Below are 25,634 nucleotides of genomic sequence, written 5' to 3'. Positions count from 1 at the left end.
GACAGGGAAATGAATGACAGTGTAGTGAATAGAGTCCCTGATTTTCAGTAAGGAATTAATAGCATGGTCAACACTAGAGGCAGACAGCTGCTTGTAGTGTCTTTGCATCCAGCCTCTCTGCTTGGACACCCTCTCTTTGTGTAAGTTTGGCTATTTTACTTTTATTTTATTGAGAAAAATGAAAATTCCATGTCTGTCACTGAATTCTGACTGAATTATTAAATAAATGTATGCATGGATGTAGATATGTACAAGCTTCTTTGGACAACCTGTTTCTGTGTCTTTACTTCACAGTAAAGAATTTTTCAGGACTGTTTTTTTTTTCTTTTTCCAGACATTTCCAAATTGCCTGTATATTTTCACAGGCTTATTGAAAGACAGCAATCAAAACCTTGCATGTATTTTTTTTCTTTCACAACAAACCTACAAAAAGCGTATCCTAAAAGAAAAGGAGTTGTTTGAAATCTCCCCTGGAAGGAATAGAATAGTTGCACTGTCAGTATCTGGATCAATGTAGACCTATGTGATGTCTGAGCCTTCCGTTTCAGACAGAGGATATACAGTCATACAAACATATCTACCAGAGATAAGGCACACAATAAATTGAAACAGAAAATTTGTATGTGTGTGAAAGAAAAGGGAAGAGAGATCAATCAAGAGGGAAGGACATGCTTCATTTCTTTCAGTTCTTACTGTAAATTTGAGGAAATCAACTGTTGCCACCCATGATCAGAGAACTATGTGTAAATTCAGTTTTCAGACAACTTCAGAATTGTGTGATGGTGAGACAGGAATGGAGACAATTTCTCTGTGTACTTTCAGTGCCTGAGATTTATACAGTCAGTCAGCCATTGACTGATGCCTGAATGGAAGTAATTTATGAAAACTATTGAAGAAATGTATTCTCATAGAAGTTAAAAATCTGGTGCCATGTGGTAGACTGCAAAAAACTAAGCCCTGTTTTTGCCTGCTTCTTATCCCACATACATGGAGAAATTTCTGCAAGGTTTTCTGCAAGACCAGCCCTGCCAGGTCATTGGTACCCTGCTATTATGGTGACAGAATTCAGAATGCAGCAGAATTTTAAAAATTGTAGATTATCTCCAGCAAATCTGGGTGACTTCTTCCTTCTGAGACAAGCAGAAGGTCCTAACAAAATGTGTGGGATATGAATTCACTCAAAAAGGTCTCATTGGAGTAGTATTTCTCTAAGTGCTGTAGGATGTGTGCACCTTACTATAGGTCAAAATTTAGTGACCAGGGGGCCAGGTCAATAAATCTAGTGATTTGGTTTTTTGTTTGCTTACTGGAGCAAATGAATGTTTGCTCTAGATCAGGAATTTTATTCAGGCACCCTAGGCCAGATTCTATAATTTTAATAAATTGAAAGAATTATTTAATTTGAATAATTGAAATCCAGATTATGCCCGTATATACAAACTGAGAAATGTCCTCAGTTCCTCTAGCATTTCTTCTCAATGTTTTAAAAGAACTCTGCCTTTGAGGGAGAGGGCAATACAGACAGAAAAAAAAGTGTGAGTGATGTAAAACTTGAATACAGACTAATTTAGATGTTTTTATAAAGTCTTGTAGACTTCTCTCCACAAACCATTAAGTCCTAATTGCCACACTAATGTTATTTTATATTGTAAGTGCAGCTCCCGAGTCCTGATATTATGGCACCCAGCGGAATTAAAGCAGGCACTTAGCTTTACCACCTTCTCTGCTGTAACCTTTTCAATCTGTGATTATTATTCTGTCAATGCACGCTTGTTCATTATTACTTAAAGGTGTCGTCCCTTCCTCCAGGAAGACATGCTGCTGTGTAAATTAGGGCCATAACTAACCTGGTTCAGTGCTGAAGCAAGCGCCTTTCTTCTGACAAGACATGAATTAAGGGCTTCTTTCCTCCCAGTGGAAGGAGCTTCTCTCCTTCATTCCTAATAAGGGCAATGCTGAGGTGGTTTAAAAGGCTTTTTTCTGTTAAAGGGGTTTGATCTGTGATAATCTCCTATAATCTGGATACTAGGAGCAAACTGAGTATTAGGTCTGGATCATAAATCCACTCTCAGCCTTTTAAAAAATAATTTATTTATTTCAAAACTCATTTGAATACATTACCTTCCTTTTCCCTTCCATAAAGGACATTAAGGAAATGCCTTTCAAATTTGATTAACTAATATTAGTTAATCCCACTTCTGGTAATTGCATTTCTCCTTCAGGAATTTCACAACCCTTTTAGAAATTGTACAGTCTTGGGTTGCAAACTACATGCTATAACCCCACATCAGCTTCTCAGCTCATTTTCTTGCTCTGAATATAGATGCAGCACAGTTCAGGAAACATTATAATTTCCATTTTAACTCACTGTTAAAGCTCTTAGAGTTACGTTTTCTAGATAAATCATTTAATGAATTTTGTTTTGTTTCTGTTGTGTTTTCATAGCAAAACTTAGTCTCATTTTCAGATATTTTTGCAAAAGGAGGTTTTATTCTAGGATTTGTGACTATATTGCTAATTTCAGCTGTTACATTCCCTATACAGCTATTTGTGGTAAAACTGATGTTATTACTTCTAGTCCCTTACAGTACCAGAACAATTTTGTCTATGGCCAAGCGATGAAGAGGACAAGACAAACAGCAAATAATGAGTGGAGAATACTTGTACTCATGTGGGAGTACTGTACCCTAATACAGGCAGTGGTAGAAAGACCATTCCTCATGCAGTCATATGCATGAAAAGTAACTGACAAAGATATTTAAGAGTCGAAGACAACATGGATTGAGCAAACCACACCAGCACCACACACATTTTGAGTCTGTCTGGGTTGTCACCAACAGAGATAGTAAAGAGAGCATCATTCCTTCATCAGCTGCTTTGTATCAGGTGAAAAATAGCAGGAGACAAAACACCCAAGGGAAATTATTATCATAGTGGGAAAATATCCCCCTGCTCTTTTGGGAAAGACTGCTGACACAGAAGAATTCAGATCTACCTCTGTTCAGAATATTTGGTGTTGAAGTTTTGGACAGAAAGCAAATGTGGATATTTCTGTCAATATAGTTATTTCATATTTAGCTCTTATTTTCCCACTCTGGTTCGTACTAAGGGTATAAATTCTTGAATGACTGGATATTTATTTTGATGGATTTTGAAAAACATATGGTATCTGTATGGGATTTAATTCTGAACAACAGTGTGGCCCATCTATACGTACCACAAATAATATGGATAATGGGAACATGCCTCACTGCATTCTACATTTATGGGAATGAAGTTTTATAACTACATAAAATAAATATTTACAGCAATTAGCTTACTAAACATATAGAGCAGATACTCAAAAATATTCAGGAAAGGATAAGGCACTTGAAGGGTAGGAGATCTTCTCTTCACTAAAATGAAATCCAGGTCACCTGTCCTGTGTAGCAGTCCTGGACATTAATTCTGAAGCTCCTCATCTGGTATCATCCATATTAATGCCAGATGCAATTTAAACATGGTGACATTAATAGCAAATCTAACATATCTGACATAGTAATATATTTTAGCTCTTTGAAAACTGGCTCACCAATTTGATATTCTTAATGTCTATGCTTTGTATCCTGCTGGAATCATGGTAAACCTAGGGGCTCAGTTTAGTCTGTATTTTTGGTCAATTGTTTGGTCTATGATTTTTCTGGAGAAATCACACTGAAATGGCCACCCCCAAATTATTAATTAGGAGTGAAAACATAGCAAGGTCCCCAGTATTGAAATGAGTTCATGCACCCATTGAGAGAACATTAAAAGATGATAACCGGTACATCTCCAGAAATTTGGGTTCTCAGTTTGTGAGTGATAGAAGGATCTCAGTACATTTGGTTGTCTTGTTACACTGAAGAATTCAAACAACTGTAATTGTAATCATCAATTACAACTACAGTTGTAATTGTAAGTCAGTGCAGTCAGCAGCAGAGCTGCAGCAGAGTAACTGAGAACGGTGCATGGCCAGAAATCACATCAGCCATGTTCATTCTCCTGTCCTGTGCAGCTACTTCATGTTACTGATAGGGCTGGTGCGTACAGCAGATGAAAAACAGCCTCTTGCCCAAAATCAAATCATAAATCAGTAAAGAAAGAAAACAGAGAAGGAATGAAATCTCATCAGGGGATGGGAAAGGGCACTGGAGGTCTAGGAGAGAAGTAGAGGTGGGGAAGGTGATGAGTCCTGGAAAGCCAGGCTAGAGATGTAAGTTCCTTCCATCTCAAGTAAACTCAAGTTCTTACAGGCTTATCTAAATGGCAGAAGTGGGGTTCCCCTTCTGGACTGACTTTCTGCAGGATTCTGTGACCATATTCAGATTGTGCTCAGTGGTCTTTGTAAGGGAAATACAACCCGGGTGGCTTAATCTCCCAGATTCTAGTGGCCCAGACCAGCAGTAATGATCTGATTTGGGCATCCAGCAGGTACAGAAAACTGTAGCCCAGAAGCTGCAGCCAAACATGTATTGCTCTTATCTGCATTCATGGCTTCTAACCAGTGCTACCCATTAGTCAACACCAGAGAATCACAGGCAGCTACATTTCAATCATTTGGGTCTGTGCAGTCATTTTGGATGTGTCTGTGTAGCAGCCCAACCATACAGCAAGCTGAGGCTTTCTGGCAGCTGTTAAAAGCATTTGTACTAATGGCCTCAGGCCTGTTTGCATTTTCATGCACCTGCTGAGCTTGGAAATGCCCTCACAACTTGATTTTAAAGGTCCACAATCCCACTGGGGTTTCTTCAGTAGAAAGCCGTAATTCATGGCCTTCTATTAAACAAGAAAAAAAAAAAAAAAAGACAACATCTCCTACTGGCCCAAAATTCAGGAGCACCAGATTCTTAGGATCAAATTTGTGCTATATTGAAGGTTTCTTATCTGATTTCCAGATATTATTACACAATTTGGTAGTATGCAATGATCTCTTAGAAGATGAATCTTTTTTTCTACAGAGGTTTTTTATTATATGCACATCCAGACGTGTATTAGTAAACAAGAACAAATATCTGGTCTTTTTTTCTCAAAACGAGATAAGGAAGTCATTGTTTGAGGTGGTGGAGTTTTTGGTTGTTTGTTTGTTTTTCGTTTTTTTTGCATTATGGCCCAAAGATTCATATTTTACAAAGTTGCTACGTGTTTTAATGTTGTTGCTGTTTCTGTTGCCAAGAACTTTGGTCTGCATTTAGTGACAGTGAAGCACACAGAAGGTGCACTGTATCCTTCTTGCAAATGAGTAATAATCTCATAATCTCTGCAAATACTCACCTGTCCATTTCCAAGTCCCTCAGGCATCCCAGTCACAGATGACAAGAACTATCTTGTTTTAAAGTCAGGCTTGAGAGACTCAAAGGCAGGAACTCTACAAGAAGAGGAAACATTCAGAGGTTTTTTTTTTTTGGTCCTAGTTTTAATTCTGCTGTGCTTTATTTTTCAGGGTGTGAATTTTGGAAGGAATTCTTTGCTTCTTTATGGAGAAGGGGATAAGGATGTGCAGCCCATCAGGCTTTGGGACAGAGTTCTCTGAAGTTTGCCTAAAGTTACTTTCTCTGAAATAACTAGTGTCATATCATATCACAGAATACTAGGATAGAATGATTTATTAGGCATGGAATAGCTGGATCTAAAGTGTTCCTACATCTCCATGCTTTCTGTCTCAGCTGGGACCTGTGCAATGATCCCCTTTGGATGCTGCTTCAGCAGCCTTTGTGCATGACTGTTCCACCAGCGATAGCACACAACTCCCTGCTGCAGCAACACTTGGATCTCATCCATCTGATGAGCACCATTTTTCTGTCTATGGCACATCACATTTATGAGCCTAATTATTTGAAGTTTCCCTTCTCTGACTCATGTTCAAAAGAAGGAAGATTAACACATCCGCTCTTTGGATTTTACTTTAAGTCTCATCAAGTCTCAGGGAATAAAGCTGGCATTTCATCATGCCTGTGCCTTCTCAGATTGTGCATTTCATGCCTGTGAAACAACAGCACTGTCAAAGAGGAACAGATTCCCTGAAACAACAGCTTTTTTTTCCTGTTCAGACACCTGTCTTGTGATTTGGTATAGGTGGTGTTTAACAACCCAGCATTAAACTAGTCTGCATTATTTATTGAAGAGAAGAGGATAGGAGTATTAATACTTTTAAAATAGGCTAATCCCACAGAAGGAACTTGAAACATGTCATCTAAGATGTCATCTAAGATGACATCCATTCAATTTCTCATTGCATGAAAAGATTATGGGCAAACTTTTGCCATGAGTTGATGCCCACCTCTGTAACTGTACAGGTAACCAATGGAGCATTTCCTCTCCTATTTGCAAACAAAGATTTGTGGATTTAAAAGTTATTATTTTCTTCTCATAGAGGCCATTGATTTTCAGTGTTTCTCTTTCCCAGCACTTTCTTTAGCCTTGTGTCTGGGCACCTCATTTGACTGAGTATAACGTGTGATGCTGCCCTCTCCCAAGAAACAAGGTAACTAACTAAAGCACAGGTCCTTAGTGAATGCAGAACAGTAACTTCCTGTGGCTGCAGAACAGGAGCCCTCATTGACAGGAGACTTATCTGCATCATGTGGTGGGAGCATCAGCTGAATAAATGCACTAACAGAGGAGCTGAGACTTTGCTGTGGTCATAGGAAATGAACGAACCCTTTCACCACCAATCAACTTTATTTGAAGCGCTGATGTCTCCCAGCTGGGATGAGATTAGTTTATCAACTAATCTGCTTCTTATAAAGAAGAGGTTTCTGCTCTCTCTCTCCCTTTCTTCCACTGGTATTTAATGAAAAATATAAATGTTCCTTTATTACCAAGTTAGGAAACCTGTACATCATAAACCATACAGATAAAGAGTGCAACATGTACACGTGTGCATGGGGATGTGTATGCTTGAATACAAATGCCCGTGCTTACTGATATATCTGTATCTGGATGTGTATTTATATCGCTGACATTTGCCATCTGTTGGAAGTGTAATACCGGGAATAAGCATCTGGCTCTGTTTCATGAAGTAGGGCCTTCTGACAGCTGATGCTAAGGAATGCTGTACCTCTGGGGATTAAGGAATGGTTAATTAGGACAAGGAAAACATACTGCAGAACATAAAATTCCTATATTGAAAGTAAGAATTTCAAGGCACTCTGATTTGGTTTTCATGGGGCCCACAGCCTAAAACCAACCCTAATTTAATGTTTTCAGAGGGATCTCATAATCATGTTTAGGGGAATTTAAAGGTGAAATATGCAAGATATTAATAAAGTTTCTTGATAATTCCACATCCAGAACTGCCCAATTACAAACACTGAACACAGAGAGTCACTGAGAAAAGGTTCCAGCAAAATGGGCTGCAAGGGGTAGAAGAGGGTACTGTGAGCACCATATGGTGTACTGTGAGTTACCCACGGGCTAATGGGTGCAAAACATTGCAAGCAGATGTGACATTCAAGCTGTTCAAAGACTAAAATGTTTTCTTACCTATCAGGTACAATTATTCATTGCTCTCCAGGTTAGAATGCTTAAATTTGCTGTATTAAAGTTGCTGCATTTATTGCACTCATTCAGAAGCCTCCAAGGACTGTGTTTTGTTATCTGTCTTTGCAACTGTTTGCTGGGTGAAGAATGAGAAATGAAACAAGCAGGCATTTGGAATATTATTTTCTTCTCTTGCCAGGGCAGATCACTCCCATGATTTGAAATATAAACAAGTTAAGCAAAGGAAAATCTGCCACCTTTTCAATCTCACATCATGTTGGGCAGAGACACCTCTCATTTCTTTGTTATGTGTTGCTTTACAAGTGAATTCATCTCAATTATAACCAAGTAAAGTGTGTAGTTTGGAGACATATCAAATGGGTTTTCTTCCTCTAAGAAAAGTGGGAAAGTTTGCTGTTCTCTAGAGCTGGCAAACTCAGAAAGAACATTTGAAACCAGAAATATATTCCAATTCATGTAATCTGTAAGGATAAAAATGTAAGGAAATAGTCTGATCTGCTTTGCTATGCATATGTACATACACAGGCATACACACACTTTTATTTTCATTTCATACAACCATTTGGTTCTTAGCAGACATCAAATGAAATCCACATAATCACTATTTTCAGAAATTTCCACTTTGTCATCTTGCTTAATATTCTCCAGAATGATAAGATGATATTTTGGGGATTTGGGTTGGATTTTTAGCAGGCCTAACTGTGTAATTTAACAGTGGAATCATATCTTCTTCTTTCAAGCCAATGACATACATTTTTAGGAAAAAAGCTAGTTCCACTATTATAAAACACCTCGAAAAATGAACTTACAGGAGTTACATATGCATATGCAGATGTCTTTAATTACTCCCATAGACCTCACTTTAAACTCTCTAGCCCCTTGAATTTCTCAGACTTCTTTTTTCCAAAGGCTCCTGTTGATCTCTGTTGTTGTCCTTACTATCTGCACTACCTGACCTTTGCCCCTAAAACATGCTTGGTGCAGCTGCACATCAGACTACCTCATATTAACACCATATAAACTTTTCAGTGTAGAAGATCTTTCTTATTCTCTCTTCTGAGAGGAGAGGGCTAGGCCATTGAAGCTATCTCAGCTCCTCAATGATGAGTGAAAATATTTATTGCACCAAGTGCGTGGGCATCTATGAATCATTTCAGGAAGCACGGATGTGCAGATGTGCTCAGAAGTGAGGCAAAAAAGAATCCCTACTATGGTACTCTGGCAGCACTACAGAAGAATAGTCCAGCCCAGAGGTGCTGAGTGAGGTACACATAGAGTCAAGGTAGAGATTGGTCAGATTGTGTGTGGAGGACCCTGGGGCCTTAATTGCACCTTAGGAATTAGGGTATGGATTCAGAATGTAGCCCAAACTACAAAGCTGCCTTCAGCAGCTCTCAGAGGGGTACAGAGGAAGCCACAGGATAATTCCAAAGGTCTGCTTTGTTCATAGTGGATAGGGCAGTGACTGGTAGCACCTGAAGGATGATCATCACCCGTAAGTAGCTCCAACCCTTTCTGAGGGCTGGCCACTTGCTGTCTCAATGTGAAGCTCCCTGCCTCATCTCTGAGTCCCTGAATCCTCTTCCTCCCAAATACTGTGAGCACAAAAGGTAGTTGCCCAGCACCTGTTTAATTTTGCTCAGTATTTGCAAATCAGCTGGTGTGGATTGAGCCTCATTCATTAAGGCTAAATGAATTAATATTATGATAAACCATAATAAATGCAGCTGCTAGAGTGTGGAATTTATTACCTTGATTCTTTGGCAACTACCCATTATTTTAAAACTGTTGGTTTACTTTTAATTTTATAAGAGAATGTGAAAGAGTATTCATGGCTGCATATGTTACTAATATTTAAGATGAACTCAATGTCTAAATTAAAAACAGCACAGATGTCGTGTTCAGAGTGAAGTAGTGACATAATAAAAAAATCCAACTGCACTACAGTGGAACAAGGAAAAGAAAATTACTAACTCACTATAAGAACTTCTTTAAGAGTTTTCAGTGCAACATAAATGCCACATGTCATTAATGGTTAATATGAACTGCCATCTGGACAGTTAGATTATGTAGATTCTGGCACTGGAGGTGTCATTCGTCTCAGAAAGTGTGAGAAAAACAGAGAGTTTGAAAAATGTTTCAGAGTTTGACTGGATCTCTCTTGAATCTTGTAATGCTGTTGGTGAGCTAGAATCTGAGCAAAAATGTACAGAAAGTTGGGTCCGAAGTCTAAAAATGCTACCTCTTCTATCTGCAGATTTTAGTTCAGGATTTAGAGTACTCTAGTAATATAGACCTGTATAAATGTAACAACAGAAAAAGAGGTGAAATGCCTTTTACAAGATCTTTTTTCATGCATTCCAAAAAGGTATGTATTTCTTGATGCCTGCTTTATACCTGAAATTCTGAAGTCCAAGACAGTTTGTGGTAAAGAAAAACTAAATGTCTAAATTTTAAAGATAATTAAAAAATAATTACTTCTTAGGTTTCAAAGCAGACCACAGAATAACAAATAAATGAAAAGCAGGGGCTTTTTTTTTCCCAAGGATGTTTTTTTACTGTACATTTTGTAGCAAAAGAAAAAAAAAGAGAAAGAAAATAAAGGAAAAAAATATTCTGATCACAGGGATGTCGTTATCTAAAACTCCAAGTAGGAAACATGACGAATACAAGATCAAGTACACAGCCATGTCACAATATATCTCTGAACCTTTTAAAAAAAATATACATAGAGTTTTTTAATGTGTTATTTTCTCTGTGCCTTGCATACTTTCTCCACTTTTTTTACAAAATCATAGTAACAATGTGCAATTTCAGAATGGTTCCCAACAGCTGATCAAACAAATAAATAAACAAATGACAGGACAGTTGCAGTAGCCAGCAGAATGCTTGAAATCACAGTAAAATTGGTAAAGAAAATAAATTCTGCTGGATGGGCCATATGTATTTCTACAACCACAGCAATGCTCACCAAAAACCAATTTGAGAATCTGTTTACAAACCCTGAAGAGCTCCTGTTATAAGTATCTCCTGAGGATGAGAGATGGGGGAGTAGGACTGCACCAGACTGGGGAAGGGCTTTATGTAATGCAGGGGAGACATGGGTCACCCCCTCCTCTGTTATACCCAAATTTTACTCAGCTTCTGTGGTTAATTTGGAACATAACCAATCCCCTGAAATACACAAAAACTTAATTTTCCTGATGTTGCTTATACAATCAAGACATGTCATGGTGACCATGCAGACAAGGATCTTTTGTCACAGTAGGGTGCAAATCTGTCATTTTAGTGGAGTGAGAGCATGACCCCTACCAGAAGCCACTGCTACCCATAATGTGGAGAGCTCACAGGAGCTACTTTTGTTTTCCCTTTCTTTATCCTTTATTAGGGTATCCTGATAACTATTTTCCCCATTTTTGATAGCAACATCCCTATAGATATCAATATCTGCTGCGATCTGCATTGAGCATTGACAAGAAGAGGTTATGAAGGAGATGGAAGAAAGGGAATGATTTTTTAAAATTTATCCCTAGATTTAATTTTTCCTAGGACAAAAAGGGATGGTATTAGAAGTGGGTGATACAGTACATCAGATATTTGACCTTTGTACATACCCTCCTTTCCATCTGGGGAATTTGATGAGGCTGAAAACAAAACCAAAATATGCATGGAAACATACTTTGTCTTGTAGGAAAAAAGCAACTCAAAAGCAGTTACAAATCAAAACAGACGAGAAATAATTAAATACCAACCAAAAGTCCATTCAACAACAAATATTGTTTGCCCAGATGTCATAGTTTCACAGTTAAGACCATGAGATTATGCTAAACAATTTACTCTGATCTTCTCCTGTGGATGTTCTGCCTGCACTTTTGAGAAAATTCCTTGGAATGACAATCAGATATATCCTAGCACCAGTCATATCCACAGAAGTGTATTTCTGTGGTTAACAAAAAAAAAAAAAAGAGGTGCCATTAAAAAAAACACCGAAAACAAAACCAAAGAAAGAAAGTAAAATGAAACCCTGTAAAATTAAATTTCTGCTGCTAAACCCCTTTTTATCCTCCTTGTTTAATCTTGTGTGAAGGTTCACCAGGAGTCTGAGTAACTTTTGGAAAGCAATGCTAAATACAACTAGCAAATTCCTTGAAACATTCACACATGGTTTAGTAGGGGCCAGACAGGAATGGTACCACATGTGCCTATTCACATTCCATGACCCTCTTTCTCTTTTACTATTCCTGTAACTTGCTTGCCTATCTTTTTGGCCAGTACAACAGAAAATATTTCCTCCCCTCTCTTTCCAGTTGCATGGCCCTGAAGCAAACCACGCTTTATAACACATGAGGGGCGAAGAGAAGGGGGGAGACACTGATATTTACACCGTGCTTTCCATCACCCACTCTGAGCTCCCGAAAGTCCCTTTGGCCCCTGTTAGGTCATTGTCATCATACTGCAACAGCATGCCGTTGACCGAGAGGCTCCTCTTTGTCCAAATATTTGTTATCTTTTTTGGGTAGGTGCAACACTGAGATGTGGCAAAGTCCCCCATGTCAAAAGAATGGCTACGTTTAGTTTTGCCCTCCAGAGGCAACATGAGGAAGCTGCGGAATTTGGACTCTGACTGGCCCAGCAATGGCTCTTTGTCCGAGTGGCGGGCCACCGTGGAAGTTCTGGAGTCTGTCACTTCCTCTTTTTTCTGACACTTCAGTTCCAGGGAGGCAAAAGCTCCCATTAGCCGGTCAATATTGTGCTTTGACCGGGAAGGAGGCCTCCATTTACTGGACAATGTGCCCTGTTCACTTTGGAGGCTGTAGTTGTCACAGTCACGGCTATTTGCGGAGCTGGAGGAAGAGGAGATGCTGCTCCGCGCAGACTGGCAGTTAAACTCCATGAGTTCATTTCTCACCACCACTTTGGGATTGACCTGGGGCAAGACTCCGTTCTGAACTGGTTGTGCTCCATTTGTCTGTGAGTAGACGTTGCTGACATTAGACATCTTGCCCTGGGAATTGTTGCAGACCTTGTAGCGGACCATGAGAATTACAATGAACACCAACAGGGTCACCACAATGATGCCTCCAATGATCAGAATCATGGTCCCACCCAGGAACTGACTGTGCATCGACTGGCACTGAGGGTAGTCTTCTTTGGTGAAGAACTGGGCACATCCCACAATATTGGTGGCAGTAAGGGTTGTGGCCGTGTCATCCCACATTGCCAGGACACAGAGGTCATAGCCTGTTCCAGAAACAAGGTTGGTTACAACAAAGGCCTTGTTTGTAGCTGGTATCATCCTTGAAAATTAAAAAAAAAAAAAAAGAAAGAAAAAGAAAAAAGGATTGGTTAGTCTTTGCACAAACGTAAAAGAAAAAACAGAGATTAGAACAACATGATATTAACTGTTCGAGTACTGGCAGAGAGGAGCCATAAAATTCAGAGCCATAAAATTCAAACAATCATTCCAGCTTCTCAATTCCTGAGGATTCAACATCTCAGCATTCAGTAACACGCAAGTTTTAAGGGCCAGCTCTCAACTGCGCCATAAAGGGAGTAAGAAAAAGCAGACCAAACTAAACTGGGGATTCTTTTTCTCCTCACTTGTATCTGTCATAATTTGAAATATATTCAAACTTGAACAAATAACTCAGAATAAAATCATACAAAGAGCCGTTCTTTCTGAGTATGCAAATGACCCTTGGGCTGCTGAGTCTCAGCATGGCAGTTGTCACATCTCTTCACAGGTGCCTGAACATTTACTGTCTCACATTGGCAGGTTACTTACCTTGTGAAGGCAAGGGTCTACACTCAGTTTTCTCATTGACTGAGAATGAAAGGCAGGCAACCATTTCTCTCTTTTTCTCCACTCTCCCACTTACTTTCCTCATCCTCCTACTCCCCACTGTGGGAAATATCTCCTAAAAATGCAGCTACCATCATCATCTTTGCCAGAAATTTATCATTACATCCATCTTCCCCTGTGTGAGTGAGAAAAGAATGCTGGCATTGGCAGTATGGGCTGTGGAAGTGTGAGGAGAGGTAGGAAGATATAGGTATGGAAATAAGAAGGTTTCTTTAAAATAAAAAAAATTCTACTCATGTATAAATCCATTTCCAAAAGCCAAATAGCTGGGCCAAAGCTGTGTCCCAAGTAGGGACATTTATGGAAGTTGTTCTTTGCTGCCACAACACTTAAGCAGTCATTTGAACTCATGCAATATTAGAGCATCACTAGCATTCAAAATTAGCAGATGGGAATGAACGTGGTCTACCTTCATTTCAAACTGGTGAAAATTTCAGCACATTAGTGGAACACAGTGGATAATCCTAGATTTGGTGCCTGGTGGGTAGCCAAGAATAACACCAGAGAGATACCCCATGCAGGTTTCTCATTACTGCCACATTACAGGCTTGGGCGAGAGAAAAAGCTGAAGTTAAACCAGCCCATTAGGACTTAGACCTGCAGGTTTTTTGCACCAGCAACAAGAGAGCCCTACAGGCCCTTAGAGCACACAGTGAGCTGGTGTGACTATTTGGAAGGGTAAGGCCTGGGCACAGGAACAAGGCAGACTCCTTGTAGGAGCGCCAGGCTTCCTTAGCCTCAAATCATTGCCAGAGACAGCACAAACTGCAGCTCTGCAGAGCCCCTTCTGTGCAATGGGAGGGAACAGACCTGCACAGAGAAAGAGAAGCAGCAACATCAAGGCACTGCAAAGATGATTTTCTGATCATCTTGGCATTTATGCATTCACGCCACTTACTCAACCCTTCAGTCTGGCCACAGGCGAGGATGTGGCTCCTTTTTAAAAAGCAAACAAGCACAGAAAAAAAAATTCTGTAAGGAAAAGAAGTATCGATGAGAGACACTTGGAATACAAACATCATCTGGCAGGTTTAATCAATGTTGTATTTGAAATTCTGGGCACATTTATCATCCTAATGTAGCTGTTTGACACAGATATAGATGAGCTATTCAGAATGAGCCGAGAGGTCATAAAGCAGCCCTTATGAAACACTCCAGATACTGTTGCTAAAATAGTTTCCAAAAGTTGAAATATTTGGTCTCAAGCTATTTCTAATTGTTCTGCTCTCCCTCTGGCTCTGTGAATAGAACACCTCTGCTCACAGCAGACTGCACTTTCTCAAATTGTTCAAGTATATATGCACAAACCAAGGATGATATATGGAATAACAGAATGCTACTGATCATAAAACATTTGATTTTTGAATAGTTTCACCACTTGCTTCCTATCTCCTCCTGTAGTGCTATACTCCACTTTTCACCACCAATCCCAGACCAAAACTTAAAAAATTGCAGTTGTTAAGTCATTTAGAAGCCAGTTCACTGTAAAACCTCATTGCAAACAAGTTTCACTGTTAGCAGAAAGAGTAGCCAGCCCCACAAACTGGATCTTGGACTTGGGTCATAACCCTTGGAAAAACAGGACTATAACACCACCTGTTAGAGTGGCTCCTTTGGCTTTGCTCTGGTGGAACACAGAGACAAGAGACCACTGTCTCCAAGCAAGCAGCAAGCATCTGGGTTTACCCACTTTACAGCTTTGTACGTGTCTGGTGGGTGATCTTTGCATGTAGGCTTTCTCACAACCCTTCAGCCTGGCCTCAAGTAAGGATGTGACTCTTTTTAAAAAGCAAACAAACATAGAGAAATAGAAATACAGTTGTTCAGCCTCACACACTTATGCCCAATTTCAGTGAACATTGATAGCCCAAATAATTTACAACTTGCTTTCTTCAAACACACAAGCTTCCAAGGAAGTGTAACTGCCTAGAATATTTCAAGGACTGGCAGGTGGTGAATAGTGGCAAGAAGTGTATAACCATTCAATTTTTGAATGCACAGAATTGAGGCCATAACTAGTCCTAAAGCTTGGACAGGTTAACTGTGTTGAAATGTGCTATAATAAAAACCTTGTCTTAGAAACAAGGATCATTTCTAAATTCAATGAATCCTGGAAGAAACAGAATAATTTCTAAATTCAATGAATTCTGGAAGGTACATCTGTGACAACGGTGGGACTAATAATGCGTTTTTAAAAGATTACGATTGTAGTCCCAATTAAGGAAAAAGCAATCGAGTCTCCATATACATCTAAAATAAAGAATTTTGGTTGTTTCTGCAAATAAACTTTAAATGCTCTTATAAAATATTCAAATTATTCTGCTAAAGAACAGCTAAGCATAGGAATAAGCAACAATTTCAGGAGTACTAGGAGATAAGTCATTAATTTCAGACTTACTTTTCTATCTTACAGGGAAGGCAATATTGTTCTCTTGAACTTGCCAAATTTTAAGAGTATTTTGGCATGGCTCCACGCTTTGGTGTAGCCTCCCCAAACATGCTGCCAGTCAGATATGATGGATGACATCTCTTAACGCTCCCCACATCTCAAATCGATGCAGACACATTTTCATTCTGGAATGCTGATGACTCTTTCTTTGATTGTCCCCAACACAGGTAGCTGCAAGATGCCACTTCAATCTTTGCTCTGCTACCTAAGAGGGGGTGTCTCTTCATGTCTGCTCTGTACATGCAGTGTCGTTAATCATTAACCATGCCCTTAACTCTGGGACCCAACAGCACAGAGCTGCTGTAAACCTAAGAGGGGCCAACACAACTGGGTCTAGGCAGCGATCTTGCAAGGTTTTGTGCACTCCACTCATCACCTAAACACAGAAAGCTGGTTTCAGACCGCAAGGATCTGGTGCATTAGAGATCAAAAATAGCTTTTTAAAGCTGTTAGCTTTTGGAACTCAGAAGATCCTGGTGTTCACCTGCCAGCTCTCAGATAGCAAACATACTCAACAGCTGTAGTATCTTGAAGCAACAAGCTTGGTATTGTCCACCTGCTCTTCAGGGCATGGTGACCTTGCAGAAACGCTTCTCACCACAAAAGAGGAATAAAGATCTCAATTTGAGATCTTTTTGAGAAAGCTCTTCTTCAGGAAAAAAAAGTGACAGTTGGCTAAGTGCAGGAGGAGATTAACTAATGAAAGACTTGCTTATAGATTGTAGGTTGTGAAAGGTTTTAATCTATCCAGTTTAAGGAGTCCTGGAGCAGTGAGGACTGAGAAAGCAGACAAACACACAAATATGTCAAAGGGGAAAGTGTAAATTTAGTTCCAGCTAGGTCAAGACAATTTGAAACTCTTATGGAAATTTCACTGTCCAGACACATAAGACACAGTAATTTCTTTCTTTTGGTTTATTTGGAGTAGAAGCAGGCAAATCTCTACATTCCTGCCAGGATTTTGTTATCTGATTCTTAATCTAGCTTCTGAATCCTATCTGAAGGTCAAAATATCCCAAAGGAAAGTATTCATATATTAACAAGGTTCTGACCCTTCTGAAAATCTTACCTCTATAAGGAATGAAATGAGGACAGGGGTCTTATAACTGACCTTCTTAATTTACAAGAAAAAGCCCCCTTCTCTCATTCTTTGGTACAATAGCTTTAGTTACTGGAAGAGGAGGAGACCTCTTGCCAGGATTGGCATAAGTGTCTGAAATAGAACAGTAGACAGATGGTTCTTGGAGAGTTAATGTGGGATGAAGAGCTATGAAGCAGTGAAGGTTTGCAGGGCTTTTTCAAACAATCCATTCCCTTCAATCCATGGAGATTTCTGTCTCATTTTGTGAAAGCACCAAAATGAATCCATTAAACACTTTTTAAAAAAAGGGAAGGAGAGTGCTAGAACTCTAATTTGAAGTCAATCTTATTTTCTATCACCACTAAACTGTCCTTGTTGTGTCCTTGTGGACACAACGTACAGAAAGCAAGCAATTTGGTAATTATTCGCTTTGGTGTGTGCTGATATTAAGAAAATTAGAAAATAAATTAGTTAGAAATGAAGGGGAAAAAGGTTTGCTGCAGACTTCTGTCATAATCCCAGATGCAAGTGAGCACTGAAGCCTGCAGAGAGTGAACTGTGCTGAGAATTTAGGATAACTGAGTTTTATTCTTCCTTTATCAGCTTCACTGATATCAGGCTCCACTTTATCAGTAACTCTCAGTTCCTGAGAAATCATTTGCTGTACTCTAAGGCGCCTCATTTATAAAATGGGGATAATGCCAGCAATCTCCTTTCAAAAGAGGCCTGTATTGTATCGGAGGAAATTAGTAGATATTGTGATTACACTGTAATATACAAATGGTTCTTTTCTTCTATGTGACACTGGGGATTAGCAGGACTGAACTGCTGGTTAACACTGTAGTTATGCAAAACAGACAAATTAGACAAAACCCAGATTAGGTTAATTGGCTAGGCAATTCTCTTCCTTTTCTCCATCAAAAGAGGGATATGATACTATCTAGTTTTAGTCTAAAACTGCTTTAATCACAGACCTTGCAAGGGCCTGTCAAGTCAATTCCTTTGGGAAGGTACTTGCAACTTCCAAGACTCAGTTCTATAATTACTAGACTATGTTGCTGTTCTCATAGTCCTTTTTCTTTTCTTTTCTTTTCTTTTCTTTTCTTTTCTTTTCTTTTCTTTTCTTTTCTTTTCTTTTCTTTTCTTTTCTTTTCTTTTCTTTTCTTTTCTTTTCTTTTTTTCCTTTCCTTTCCTTTCCTTTCCTTTCCTTTCCTTTCCTTTCCTTTCCTTTCCTTTCCTTTCCTTTCCTTTCCTTTCCTTTCCTTTCCTTTCCTTTCCTTTCCTTTCCTTTCCTTTCCTTTCCTTTCCTTTCCTTTCCTTTCCTTTCCTTTCCTTTCCTTTCCTTTCCTTTCCTTTCCTTTCCTTTCCTTTCCTTTCCTTTCCTTTCCTTTCCTTTCCTTTCCTTTCCTTTCCTTTCCTTTCCTTTCCTTTCCTTTCCTTTCCTTTCCTTTCCTTTCCTTTCCTTTCCTTTCCTTTCCTTTCCTTTGTCTTTTGTCTTTTGTCTTTTGTCTTTTGTCTTTTGTCTTTTGTCTTTTGTCTTTTGTCTTTTGTCTTGTCTTTTTTCTTCTTTTCTTTTCTCCTTTCCTCTCCTTCCCTCTCCTTCCCTTTCCTTTTCCTTTTCCTTTTCCTTTTCCTTTTCCTTTTCCTTTACCTTCTCTCTTTTCCCAGGACTATATACTACCTGTGTACAATTTCTGTTTTATCATATGGGTCTATATACTACCTGTATACAATTTCTCCATCTGAAATGAATGCTAGGACTTCAAAATAGAGTCGTGCTAATTTATTAAATTCTGTATCAGGAAAAGGCACAAAAAAAATTAAAAAAGCTTAACTCCTTGGGTATTTTGTAGCTGTTGTAGACTATATAACAATTATGGAGGAACTGCTAACCAGTGGTGTCATTATTTGTTATAATTTGTGATGAGGAGGGGAAAAACAAGAGAAAGAATTGTGCAAGGGTGAAATAGCAATTGTTTTGTAAAATTATATCCCAGTTAGTTAGCACACTATCTTTTCTGTATAATAAAGCCTTACTGTGAAAATACCAGTCTCACTGTGCACTCCTGAAACTTCCTTTTAGATAAAGTTGCTTTCACTTAAGTGCAAAATATTACTCTCAGAACTAGAAATCAATCCAGAAAAGTTAAACACTGGAATCTGAAAAAAATTCATTTTTCAGGGAAAATTTAATGCCAAAAATCATCCTTTTTTTCATTAATAAGTTTGTGCCCTATTTTAAGATATTTGTTGGTTTGTTTTTTTTCCCTCAGTGAAGTTTCATGTGTTTTTTCTGGAGGAAAAAAAAAAAAGAAAGTATTCCAGGTAATTTGCCATTGAGTATTGTAGAAGGGTCTGAGAGAGTCCTACATTTCAGGTAGAGTGTCCCCCTGCAATCTCAGTAGGATAGAAGTAGGCTGGTAGAGAAAGGGGAGAGGGAAAATATCAGTGGGGGCATACTGGAGAATGATTGACTAAAAATCATGTAAAAATGTGAAGATCTTTCAGCAAAGCCAAGACAATTTTCAAGATAGTGAAGTGAAAAGACCTCAGATGGTGGACAGAGATTAAGAAATCAGAAGAAAAAGGCAAGAAAAGATCAGAGGAAGACTAGAAGAATCCAAATTGAAGTGAAAATGTCACACGTGATGTATTGCCTGGGAGCAAGAGCCCACAATTGACAAATTTGGGCTGCACACTTAGCATTCTTCTTGGCTGCCAAGTTTTGTGATTTGCTTGAAAGTTTTATGGGATATACTGGTGTATTTTTTTTTCTGTATTTTTTTCCTGGAAAGCCCCAGTTTCTGTAGTGATGGAATGAAGATAGAGTCTAAAACATTATTAAAATTTAAGTAAGTTAACAACAGAGATTAATTTCTGACCCTTCAGATTTCAAAAGCAATCCTTGAATATGTGTCTTTAGATCATCCTAAGGCTTCAGGAATTAAAAAAAAATCTAGGTAAAAAGTACCAAGTATATTTCTGTGTGAGATTGCTCTTTTAGCACCTGATTCAAGATTGTTTAATTTAGAATCTGGGAAAGACAGAGACCTATTGTGACCTGCATCTTGGAAAAATGACAGTTTTATTTCTGGTGTCCTGGGATAAGAGATGTTTGTTAGTATTAGCAACAGGGTATAATTCCTCTGTCAGTCATGTCAACATAAGGAAATGTCAGATAATATCAGGAGGTAGCCAGACTTTTTCAGTAAACACTAAATCAACCCAGCATGAATAATTTCTTGCATTTTTATTTTATTAGTTTTGGGGGGTTTTATGATATGCAATCATAATTTTGCCTTCAGATGGAACATTTATTATTAAACACAAATCCCTTCTTGCTTTTCTGAAACTTATCTTCTCATCACTCATTCATCCAGCTGCCCTTCTGAGAATCTGTCTTGTCAAATAAAACACATAGCACATATAATTTAATTATTATTTCCTAATTTGCTTAGGTTCTTTCCTGCTCTTTTGAAAAAGTGGGGTTGGAGGTGGGGAAGAGAAGGTAGAGACAAAGGCAATTGATATGCCTGTCAGAAGATGGTGAGCCAGAGAGATACTGATATTAAATATCTGCCTTGTGCTATAAGGGAAAGTAAAAGAAACCAAAACAACACAAACTTTAAACTATTGGCTCAGAGAATATATATGTATTTTTTTTTTATACGCTGCTGAATAATGTCCCCTGGGGGCACTTTGGAGTAATTTATCAAGTGACAGAGGAAAGTGTAGGCCTCTAGGGGACATTATTTCACAAGGCTGAGGAAGGGGAACCATGATATAAGGTATTCTGCTGCCCTCCATTGCCATTGCTCTCTTCCCTTTATAATTCTCATCAAAATTCTTGCAAACCATGGGAGACTGCAGTCAGGCTCAAGGGGTGAGGCACTTGGATGAAGATCACCAGAAACATCTTCTGATCCTTTGACTCAATGAAGGTGCTCACTTCAGCTGTTCAGGTGCAAGCTACTGCTCTGGGACAATCTCATTTTTGTTCACGTTGTGTGACAACACAAAATTAGACTTTCAGACTCCCTGATCTGCGCTATAACTTCTTTCACGTGGATACAACAGAAGCAGAAATTTAACGCCCTGAGCTTTCAATTTTATCTTTTGAGGGAAAGCAGATACACTCTAGGAAGCCTTCTCAGCACTAAAGATTAATCCAGTCACACCCAAGCTATTCAGCAGCACACAGAACACCTTTCACCTCATTATATTAACTGCCTCAGAAAAAAAATTCCTCACACTAATTCAAATCCAACTAAAACATATTTAAGCTCATTAGCAGAGTAATTGAAAGCCCACACAATATTTCTGTTAGTAAATGTGAAGCTGAAATATTTATGGAAACAATGCAGAGGCACAGTAATGAATTCACTCTGTAGCCACACGTAAATGTAGAGTTAGAAAGATATCATAATTCACAGCAATGGTTCAAAGAGCCAGACAGAATATTTCAGATTACTCAACAGTGTGTAAAGTTAGCAACTGGCAGTGGAAGCAATATATTACAACCACCCTGTTTTTAAAGATGGGGAAAGGTAAAAGTTTTCCATGAAAGGGTGTTCAAGTCATTAAGCAGAATTTGGGACCTGGGACACACTTCTCCCAGGTTTTGATAGACAAATGGCTCATACATTTGGCTGAAGGGTCATGGTTATTCTCTCTGAATCAAGTAATTCAGAATTCTTTTTTGCAGTGTTGGACAGTTACATCAGAAAAGGTCATCCTTCCATGCCAGCAGAGGTTACCAAAAGGGAGCAACATTAGAAGTAATGAGCACATTTAGAAACTCAAATGAAATTAAATTGGAAAAGGGAATCTGCTATTTTCCTGGCAGAACACAGCTGTCATATTCAGCCATATGCTGTCCTTTCTTGAGAGTTACAAGTGGGGTTTTCCACTTATTTCCAGGCAGTGAAATCTGTGTAAATTATAATGAAGGGATCCTATAGTGGTTAACAGATGTCCACCCCCTTTTTCTGTGAGAGCTCATGTGAGCTGAGATGAACAGGATCCTCAGTGGCTTACTAGCAATTTTGTCCCTGCTTGCAGCTCAGAGCACTTATGCCAGGTTGAAATTCACATGTCCTGTAGAAACTTGATGTCCTTCCACACAGAATAATTTTATGTCCAGAAGGTCATGCCAGAATGACAAAAACCCCAGGAAGTGCCTGAAGTTATGTTTGCCCATACTTTGTAATTGGCTGGCCAAAGCAAACTTCAACATGCTGTTTCAAGTTCTTCTGTCAAAAAAATCTCTGTGTACTGGTAAGAGAAGTGTGGAGTCAGCTAACAGCTGACAAGACTATTCTAATATTCCTACCCAAAGAAAATGAAATTAAATGAAATAAAATGAAATGAAATGAAATGGGCATCACCACCCATAGAAACTGCGCATACACTGATATATCAGTTTGTACAGAAGAGTGTCTCAGCATTAGTTTAAGGTACAATTTATGCATTATTTAACAAGTTTAAACACATATCATTCAAGAGTTTCCCCGCCTCAGTGATTGAACTTTGTGGATATTCTCAGGAGATAAAGAATGGTTATCTACCAGAATCTCAAGTATCTCTCTTATCATAAAGGTTGAAAAAAATAGTTTAATTCCCAGAGGAGAGAAAGAAGAACTGCATTCACCAATTCTAGAAAAATGAACTAAAGGAATATCTATCAACTCACCAAAGACACAGACATAGTTTACCTATGTTCTCTGACAAACTCTTTACCCAATTAGCAAACATTGGAAATACCTTTTACTGTGTGAAAGGGATAAAGAAGAATTGTTTGCTTCTTGTAAACTGAGGAAACTCTTTAAAAAACATATAAGCAAAGTAATCATCAAGCTTCTAGATTCTGAGCTGGAAGAGAGAGGAAATATTTTGGAACAAAAATTTCCATGAAGCATGCACAAGGTAAGAAAAAGCAGAATAGTTCAATGTGACTTTTGCAGTAGCATTCAGGATTTTTTTTTCATATGCAGAATAAGAACAAGGGGTGCAAAAATCACTAATGGTCAGAAAATATTGTCTCCTTAGTGAGAAAATAAGCAGAAAACAAAAAAGAAAAAAAGTAACATAGATATGTAATGAAGGCATTTCCTAAAGCAGAGGTGTGACATTTTGTCATTTTCTGGGTATTGCACATAAAGCAAAGGAAAAGGAAGGCTAGGAAGACTGGATAGCCTGGAAAGACGTGGAGATGTTGAATTTTGGAATGCTCTACTAAAGGATAGAACACAGTTACATCCTTTCAGTCTGTGCTACCAAAATCAGACAAAAGCATTGCTCACCAGCCAGAGACACCCTGCTTCTTTCAAAGCTGAGCCTGGACTGAAAGTGTACTGCATGAAGAGTGACAAATTCCTTACTGAAAAGGCAAGTAAAACCCACCCAGAAAGAAAACAAGTTTTAGTTTATAATGACCCCAGAAGAAATAAAATGAGAAGTTAGTTACAGCTTCAAATAGTATCAATAATTTAATTGTTAAGAAATATGTTTTATTGTTTAGCAATATATTTCTCTGATAAAGGATCTTAGATAAGTGCCACAGATTTCTGGTACCTGAACAAAATTTAGCAAAGAGTAGTGTACTATTTATTTACACTTTACCAACTCTGAACAATTAGGAGTCTAAAAGCAGACTGCCAGTAGCCTAGTAAATATCAGCGGTCCAGAATCCAGACTATGCATTCCATTAGTGAACTCATTGGAGAGAGGAAAGCTTGAGCAGTGTTATTTGGATTTTTCTCTCTTCCAAGTATCAGCTATATACTTTGCAAATATATATTTGGCCATCCTAAAATTAGTTCTCACTCACAGAAAGTATGCAAAAGATTTTTAAGTACCAGAAAATGAAAGAAATCCTACTCTTTAACAATGTTGCATATTAAATGAGTTCATAAATATAGGAATACTCAAATTTTGCATCTCCCTTTTATTTAAGAGAAACCCAATTGTTCTCTTTAGGTTTGATGGTTTAACATTAAGAAGAGAGCAGAATTTCTTCTTGGGTTTCCACTTCACCAACTGATTAAAATCTTACCTGGCTCCTGAGATTTACCCACTTATGGCTTAAATTTCTGAATATGGTTTACATATATACAAATACAACAAATGCTAGGTATGGCATCAAGTCTGTTGATACAGCCACATCCAGATTCGCTAGGTTTATTATTCCTTTACCATGATTAATTGCTAGTCATCATTCCTGGAGGTTTTTGCAGGCATGGATATTTCATTGTTTACCAGGAGAACAAAAGCTTTTACTTGTTATAGGCATCCATGTGAGGTCATTACAGACAATGAAAAGCAGCTTATGAATAATTTTAGTGAAAAACTATAAATTCTGTGGAATAGCGTGTAAAAGTACTCTGTACTGTTGAAAGAGAAATGAAAGAATGGATTTTTCTTTATCTTTGCTTGAAAAACTTTCAAAGAGTAATGAAGGAAGAGACTGACAGATTGCTCTGCTTTGGAGAGCTTCAAGGGTAAAGACTGAAAAACTCGAAATTTTCATTCTGAAAAATCTTCTCTGAGCTTTTCTGCTGTAACTCCAGATAGCTTAAATAAGTAGAACATGCAAAAATTACCCTGAGACCTAAAAAGGAGAGTGAAATAAAATGCAAATCAAATACACAATGGTACTAAATGCACAATTTTTTGTGTGCTCGAAGAATACAGAATCATTAGTCACCTCTACTATCAGACAAGGGAATTCTGTCCTCATCCTGTCAAAATGAGCAGTAGTAGAAATTTGCCAAATGTTCGTTGATATTTAGGAACAAAAAGGTTGAGCTGAACATTGATTCATTACACCAAGCAGCATCAAAACCTCAGTGCGATCCCTTCAGAAAGACTAAAAGGTCAAAAGTCAGACTCATTCCTACAAAAGAAGCACAGTAGATAATTTTAAAAATCACTACATAGAAATATAAAATTTCAGGCTTCTTTGGAGAGCACAGCCAGAACTGCATTCTAGGGTATATTAGTTATAGGACTCTGTTTTCCCATACATATATTGGTCATGAGTATTACCAGTAAAGTAATCAGAATTTGAATCAGCTTTTCTAATACCCAATGTAAACCTAAAGAGGAAACTTAAGCACGATCCTCTGTAACCACTGTATGGGCTGAGGGATTTCTTAGATCTGCAGCGATTAAAGAACAAATTATACTGCACTTGGGAAAGTATTTTCCCTTATTTTGTGGATAAATAGTTACCTTAGAAGTACCAGAGTGCAGCTCAGAGTGTATGAACATGAGAATAAAGAAATTTTACTCCCTTATGAAGTACTGCAAAGTTGTGCTGCATTAGCAGAACTGCTGATTTTGGCTTGTCTGCAGTGGGCTAGGTTAGAGGGAGTCCTAAACTTGCTTCTGTACCACTTGATACACAGCTGCTGGGCTCTGAGTTCACCTCTCTAAATGTTGTTTCTGTCCCCTTCCTAGGTCTCAGCCAGTCAGTGCCAATCCTGTGACATGTGGAATTAGGGCAGGTAGAACCATCAGTCTGTGGCAGGACTCCAGCAAGGCACAGTCTCTGTCTTTGACATGAAGAGAGAGTAAGGGTCAGATGAGCATCTTGACTGATGAGATGGCCTTTCTTACTTTCTTGCTGGGGAAGTCAGCCAACTTTGTAGAGGTTTTAATTTCTTTTAGAAGTTTAATTTCCTTCCTTATTTCTCTCTCCCACCAAAATAGCAGGACAGTCA

At 38.4% G+C, this 25,634-nt stretch overlaps 1 protein-coding gene across 1 annotated transcript in view; it reads right to left on the bottom strand.

Annotated features, from left to right (window-relative positions):
* Positions 1 to 10,073: 10,073 nt before the first annotated feature.
* LRFN2 (leucine rich repeat and fibronectin type III domain containing 2) overlaps positions 10,074 to 25,634 on the bottom strand; it is a 152,802-nt gene continuing 137,241 nt past the window's right edge. Inside the window, exon 3 of the mRNA XM_005416206.2 lies at positions 10,074 to 12,815. Within this exon, the coding sequence (XP_005416263.1) occupies positions 11,897 to 12,815 (919 nt within the window). The 3' untranslated portion in view covers positions 10,074 to 11,896. The remainder of the gene's footprint in view (positions 12,816 to 25,634) is intronic.

The sequence above is a fragment of the Geospiza fortis genome, unplaced genomic scaffold (genome assembly GCF_000277835.1).
Source record: "Geospiza fortis unplaced genomic scaffold, GeoFor_1.0 scaffold41, whole genome shotgun sequence".
Taxonomy (NCBI): domain Eukaryota; kingdom Metazoa; phylum Chordata; class Aves; order Passeriformes; family Thraupidae; genus Geospiza; species Geospiza fortis.
This window is presented reverse-complemented; position numbering and strand designations above follow the sequence as displayed.